The 7,709-nt window shown below is 37.9% G+C and overlaps 1 protein-coding gene across 1 annotated transcript in view; it reads right to left on the bottom strand.

Moving 5' to 3' along the window:
• LOC119410917 (extracellular calcium-sensing receptor-like) overlaps nt 1-7,709 on the bottom strand; it is a 27,417-nt gene that overhangs the window by 1,874 nt on the left and 17,834 nt on the right. The window contains 5 exon segments of the mRNA XM_037677839.1: nt 1,207-1,406; nt 1,828-2,123; nt 2,399-2,688; nt 2,785-3,079; nt 3,534-3,726. Of these exon segments, the coding sequence (XP_037533767.1) occupies nt 1,207-1,406; nt 1,828-2,123; nt 2,399-2,688; nt 2,785-3,079; nt 3,534-3,726 (1,274 nt within the window).

Below are 7,709 nucleotides of genomic sequence, written 5' to 3'. Positions count from 1 at the left end.
ACAGCAGAGCCTAATGCACATTCCAGGATGATCTTCTCCTTGTATGTGATCAGATTTTCCATTGGGAATGGAGGACTGAGAACCAACCAAACAGTACAAATTAAAACTTGAATAAATGTGAAAAACACTACAATCATTCTTTGTTGGGGTGGCCCAAACCATTTTATGGCCTTACTACCTGGAAGTGTAGCTTTAAAGGCCATTAAAACCACCACAGTTTTACCAAGAACACAGGAGATACAGAGAACAAAGGTGATACCAAAAGCTGTGTGTCGCAGCATGCAGGACCACTCAGAGGGAGCTCCAATGAAAGTTAATGAACATAAAAAACACAGAGTCAGAGAGAAGAGAAGCAGGAAACTCAGCTCAGAGTTGTTGGCTCTGACAATTGGAGTTTTTCTGTGACATACAAAAACAATGGTTGTTATGATGGCCAAACAGGCTCCAATTATAGATATAGCAGCCAGGATGATTGCTAGATACTCATCAAAGGAAAGGAATTCCACAGGTTTGGGGAAACAAGCATCGTTGTCTGCATTGGGCCAGAATTCAATGGGACATGGAAAGCAATCAGAAGAATCTAAAAAATAAATACATTTCATGCAGCTTTTATTAATCAGATTTTAATAATTCAAATATTTGTGGAAAACCTATGTTACCTGTCATATTACTGATCTCTCCTTCAGGACATGGTATACAATCATAGCAGCAGATGGGTTTTCCTTTCTGCAACACTTTATGAGTTCCTGGAGGACAACTCTCAGAACACACTGACAGAGGTACCTGTAGCAAAGACAAAAATATTGTAACACTTAGCATTTTTGCAGTCTTCTCTCACATCTCAAATTGTTATTTTTACTTTGGTCCCAGCTCCCATCCAGGTTATGTTTCTGATGATATTGAACTCCTGTCCTTTTGGCAGTGACACATCATAGTATCCTATTTTTACCAACTCAATAACTCCACTTTCACTCCTCTGCCAGTTGATCAGCTCATAAAAAGCCAAAGGGTCACCATTAGCATCAAATGACACTGGATAACCATTTTTAGAAAAGTTGACTGTTTTCAGTTCAGATAAAACCTTAAAAAATACAATGGAAATTAGACAATTCCCAATGAAGGCAATATCCACATTCTTTCAGTTTTTATTTACAAGGATGAGTATCAAAGATTTATCTTGTCTTATTTAAGTGAAATAGAACTAACCTGTTTTGACTGCAGTCTGATGTGTTTATCACACTGAGTAGCATTAGTTTGACACACTGCATTGTGAATGGCATGAGCTACTGCGTAAACAGCTTTATAAACCATGTTAGTAACTCTTAACTGAGATGTTTCAGTGTATGGGGTTTTGAGAGTTTTTATGTCTTCAGTTCCATCACAGAGTTTCTTGTGTGGACCAGCAACTAAAGACAAAGAAGACAGAGGCAGATTTTTTTCATCTTCTACAACACTAAAATAAAATGAGAGTAGCTGTATAAATACACAGACATGTACATTTACATATATTACTATAAAATTGATTTAAACTTCTCTATTGATCAGATATTATTGTCAAGATAAAAGAAAATCTTACCTGAGGCATTTAAAACATTTTAGGGGAAAATAAATCATTGTTATATTTGTTCAGATGCTACTAAGAAAAAAATCTGATTATAAAAAACGTTGTTTTTTTTAAATTACATGCAGAGATTTGCTAAAAAAAATTAGAAAGTCGAACAAAAGGCATTGTTGTATTTATTTTAAAAAAAAATCATGAATGCATTCTCAATTTTTGCCATGTAGGAAGGAAAACAAACAAAACAAAAATCAGTGAAGTTTTCTCACCTTTTGTCAGGCTGCAGTTAAATGCCTCTTCCCAGAACTCGGTAAGCAGTGAGGAGGCAGCTACTTCAATGGGAGAGAGATCCAGCAGGAAGTCTCTCAGCCCTGGGATGACAGATTGCTGAATGGCAACTCCAATGGCTCCCACACAGAAACTGAAACTCAAATAGTTTGGGTCAGTGATCCAGCCCTCACTTCCTATCCACTGACGAGGTGGTGGAGGCTCGCGGGCCAGCTCCTCTAACAGGACCCTCAAATCTCCAGATTGTATAAATGCTACTATTACAGTTGCACTAGACCTAAGAAAACATTTCAAAAGTGTGAACTTAATATTTGCCTGACAACATTTAGAAAATGTATGATTTATTAATCCTATAATTAGAAAAAAATTAGGTGGATCTGTATTTTGCAATAATGATTCTTTTTTTTTTTTTTTTTACAATCTGTAATACAAAGCAAATGTTATAAAGAAATATGGTTAAACAAATCAACTTTATTCTTTTTGTGCAGTAAACATTTTTAATTTATTTTTTTCTTCAGTGGGGCAATGTCATTACAATAGAACACGCTTTACCTTCGAATAACATCAGCTACTTTCTGGATTTTGCTCAGTGGGTCGATCCAGGTAAAAGATTCAGAGTATTCGACACAGATCCCTTCTCTCTGAGCTGCATCAAGAAATGATGCCATGCCAAAATTTCCATAATCTGAGTCAGAGCGGACAGCACCTATCCAAGTCCAGCCAAAGTGTTTTACGAGCTTTGCCAGAGCATCAGCCTGGAACTGATCACTGGGAATTGTTCTGAAAAATGTTGGAAACTGCTGTTTATCTGACAGGCAGGCACAGGTGGCAAAGTGGCTCACCTATATGAAGAAAATACATTAAAGAAAATCCACTCAAAATATTCTAAAAATATATATTTACATTTTATCTTTGCAAAAACTATTTGGATAATTTACTTGAGGAATATGAAATGACTGAATGATGCGAGACAAGCTGATGGACTGTGTTGAGCCGGAGTCCCCAACAACAGCCATCACCACACCAGACTGTGAACAATTGCTGTCTTTGTAAAACACAGGGTCCTGGCCGTTTGATAGTTGAAATGCCACATGAACAGACACGGGCACAGAAGCACACGAGTCATAGATCTGATATCCAAGTTTGATGCCCGGCAGCAGCTCTGTGCTGTTGTTTATCTCCTCAATGGCAAAGATCATTGCACGAGAGAAACGCAGTTCCCGGGCTATAAGGCTGCACAAAACCAATGAGGAGAGTGTTGATGTTCACAGAAAAGAAACAAAAACAAGAAAGAAACCCATAAAAAATAAAAGCTAAAAGAGCAAATAATCAAAAATACAATTCAAGAATGCTAGCATATTGGCACTGAATGAGTAGCAAAGCAATATGTCAGTAAATCAAAATATGAACTAAAAGATTGCTTACCCAAGACTTTGAAAAAGAGAAGAAAAAATAATCCAAAACAGAGTTGTATTTTATATCACACAATTCTCATTTATATACAAAATATTTTCTAAAATAAGACTTTTTTTTTTTAGAAACACAAAATTTAGCAATTCATAAGCAATATTTGTTAAAAAAAAATAAAACAATTATTTTAATATCACAGCAAATTCTTAAATAGTTGAAAATCTAATTTTTTATGCACATGTGACATCCTTTTCTACCACCTCTTTATGTTACTAACCTCCCTGTGCAACTTGGAGGCTCAGGCTTGGTGGAGTAGTTATAAGTCCCCGTTTGTGCTTTGTAGTGTAAAAAGAAAACCCCTCCAACAACAAAATCACCATCCATTGAGAATGCAGGTAAACGCAGAGAACTCTGCAGGGTACATTTCATTGACGAAGCCTCAATACTGACTTCAGCACCAGGCAGACCAACTGTAGGATATATCTTTTGTTTCAGACAATTAACGGAACAACCCATGAAAACAAAAGATATAAGTTCAAACGCAATCACAACTAACCTTAAACTACAAAAGACAGGCCTGATTTCCATTCCTTAGCTATTTCCTTTGAGGTCTAAGGGTGTTTTTACTAGTTATTGAACCTCCTCTATCATACGTCAGAGGATCATTCATTAGTAACAAGACTCCATCAGCCAATGATCTTACTCAGCCTACACGGTAATAGTTCCCACTTTTTTCTATATTTGTTTTACTTGTCATTTATTATAAGATCTTTGAGCATTATTTTTCCCATTTTGTTTGTTCTTCCTTTCTTATTAAGTTTATGTTGCAAAAACCCTTAAACATGATCATGTCTATGATTTTAAATATGATTGATGACTTGGCATATAAAAAAAGTTACAATAAATTTAATTAACAAAGTCTATGCTCAATAATCCAGTTATACAATCCAACAATTTTCAGTCAGGTTATCTGGACAGTTTCTTTTATTTCTTTTATATATTTTTTTGTGCTGAAACGTTTCACCTTCCATCCAGAAGGCTTCATCAGTCAAGGAAACACACAACACAAAACTGGATGGAAAGTGAAACATTTCAGCACAAAAAAAAAAAAAGAAACTGTCCAGATGACCTGACTGAAAATTGTTGGAATACATTTAATTGTGTGGATTTGTAACCTAGGCAGCATGGTTGGTAGAGCTACTGCCTCTCAGCAAGCAGGTTGCCCTGGTTCAAATCTGGGTGGAGTTTACATGTTCTCTCTGAGCATGCTTGGGATTTCCCTGGGTACTCTAGTTTTCTCCCACAGACCAAAAACATGCATGTTAGGCTGATTGGTAACTCTAATGCCTCTTTTCCATTCATACCATTAGTACTGGTACAGCATGGTTTGACTCGGCTTGGCATGGTATGAGTTGTGTTTCCATTATACTTTCAGTAATGGTTCTAGTGGGCGGGTTCAGCATGGAGCCCGCAGGAGTGCGCGAGCCCGGGGCCCAGACCCTAGCCTTTTTTTGCTCCTGCGAGTTAGCAGTATGGAGAATCTTCTGCAGTGGCCAGCCGAGCTCGGAGCCAGAGACAGATGATGCCCTGCCAGACCTGAGGGGGCTCCGAGGCTCCAGTGGAAAGGACCGGGGGAGACCAGCAGAGCTCAATCTAGCTCACTTTGAATTTTGTTGCTGGCCACAAAGCCCAAAAAATGCCTGTACTTCAGCATTAGATCACGGTGTTGTCATTATTGGTTATAACATCTTAAAAATAGGTCCAGTCGCTCCTCAAGTTCGAGTTATTGCAAATGGCGGATCGGGTTGTTGTGAAAATTTCTCAAACAACCACTGACTCCACCCCGTGACCAATCAGTGACCGGCAGTGTTCTGGCGTCACATTTTATGGCCAGTTTGGCCCAGTTGTAACCCCAGAGCAATGGGTACTGAAAAAGGGACCAGTTCCATGAACTGTTGCTATTGGAAAAGTCTTGGAACCGTGCCGAGTCGAGTCGAACCATGGTGTAGCATTACTAATAGAAAAGGGCCATAAATTGTCCCTAGCTGTGAGTGAGAGAATAAATGCTTGTTGGTCCTGTTTGTCTCTATGTGGCCCTGCCATGGACTTTCAATCTGTCCAGGGTGTACCTTGTCTCATGCACAGTGATGGCTGGACATAGGCACCAGTGACCCCTGGGCCCCGAAAAGGAAAAAAACGGGAAAAAATAATGGATGGCTGGATGGATGGATTTGTAACCTATTTAGATGTTCTTGGATGTGAATCAGCAATATAATAAGAAAACCTAATTTAGCTAAACTAATGTTTAGTGGTTACATACACAAGATGTACAAAAAACTGACATACAGCTGCCATGCTTTGCATTTGACATTTACACAAACCTGTCACTGTGTCATTTGAGCGTTAAAAGCTGTTTAATTATAAAGGGTTCGGTCGATAAACTATGGGTTGAGTTTAACGTATTTACTCCGTCAAAGCTTAGTCACTTTTAAAACATTCATAGATTTTGAAAATTGACACTATTTTTTACGGTGGCCGACAGAAACGCGCTGCAAACAGGTGCAAACATGCTGCACAAGGGCGTCAGAAGCATCCGTAATGTGGGGGGGGACACAATGATGTGTGTAGGTGTGTGTGCACGCGCGTGTGTGCGCACGTAAAAAAACGTGTTCACTAGTGAACAAAAAAGGAGCATTTCACCTAGATTTCCTTTAATTCCACACATTTAAAACATGTTTCTCACCAAGTTTGTGTGAAATCATCTGTGGATTTTAAAGACATTTTAACTTTAATACATTTTAATACAGAGCGTTAGATCGGCACTATTTGTGTTTATAGAGAAATAAAAAAACATCACCACTGGACTTTTTTACTTGTGTTCAACACTACTCATCTAAATGATGTTTCTCATGAAATTTGAGGACAATAAGGTGTGGGGTTTTAAAGACATTTCAACTTTAATGCACCTGAACACACAGCGTCTCTTACACCTTCAGCGTCTGACAGCGTCACAGTTACTGCTAAGCTAACGCTACAGACGTAGCGCTCCTCTCAAGCATCCTCCTAACATGAATATATGTTTATGATCAACCCCCGTGGTTAACCACTGCCCACACTAAGCTGCTAAACTGGCGAGCGAGTAACACAGGTACCTCCACCTGTGCGCGTTTTCTGCCGAGGAAAGAGGCAGGAAGGGACGGTGGAGAGGTGGAGGTAACCAGGAAAACCTGGAGTGGAGTTTTAGTGGCTTGAATATTCTCCTATTAATCAAGTGGACTGGATTTGTTCACGAAGAAAGAGAAACTGCGCTGCCTGAACTAATGTTTTATAGTAAAAGTGTGTGTGTGTGTGTGGGGGGGGGGGGGGGGGGGGGGGGGTCCAAATTAACGTTTTTTTAATGTGGGGGGGACTTGTCCCCTTCACATATAATGGTTGTGACGACCATGATGCTGCAAACGCATGGCAAACAGCTAAATGCTCAGCAAACAGTTAAAACGTATTTCAAACACATGAATGATGTAAACAATGATATTTAGATAATTTTGGTTACATAGGTGTTTGGCACTTTTCTGTCCAGTGATTATGCTTAGTTTTTGTGTTCATTTTGTAGTTTGAATGGTTTTAACAATGAGTCAGACGGCAAAGCATCATGAAGATTTCTGAACGATCATGCAGTCTGAAAGTGTGTTGAAAGCAATCCTTAATCTGTGAAACGCCATCTGATGGCTGATTCTTGTACTACAACAAAAAAGCACACATTGTATCGGAGCTGGTTGGGCACAGTTCCTGATGATGAACAGTGGATGACTGCGGCTAAATAACCACAGCATTTTATTTTTGTACAAAATTATGATTTATCATATTTCGTATGTGCGGCTTAGAAACAGGTGCAGTCTATAGTCCAAGACTTATGGTATTCATGTTTTTATTTCTTCTCGTTTAGATTATTGTAATTCCCTTTTTACTTGTTTTAACAAATCTGTTGTCGCTCATCTCCAGTTGGTCAGTTTTGTTTGAGTTCAAGGTACATACACATTAAACTTGTGTGTCAGTAGAACTATAAGTGATTTTCAATAATATATAATATACCATGAAAATGTTAACTTTGTTTAACCTTTCAAAAAACAGTTTCTTGACCAATAACTTAAAACAAACAATACATTTATGAAAATGTGCTTATTACAATTTTTTAATGACAATAGCATCATAAAATGGAAACTTTTAGAATACATTTTATTGAGAGAAGTATAAAAAAAATTATGTTGAAATATTACTATAGCAGAACTTTCTTAAATATAATTTTTAGTTACCATCATGACCATGTCATGGGAAACTTTGTTTTAAAACAATTTTTTTTATAGTATACTCAATTTTTATTCATTAGGTATTTCTTGGTGTTCTTCTCAGGCTGAAATATTATGATGAAACACTTTGGAGCAAATATACACAGTAT

This window comes from Nematolebias whitei, chromosome 6, assembly GCF_014905685.2.
Source record: "Nematolebias whitei isolate Nwh7 chromosome 6, NemWhi1, whole genome shotgun sequence".
NCBI classification, from domain to species: Eukaryota; Metazoa; Chordata; class Actinopteri; order Cyprinodontiformes; family Rivulidae; genus Nematolebias; species Nematolebias whitei.
This window is presented reverse-complemented; position numbering and strand designations above follow the sequence as displayed.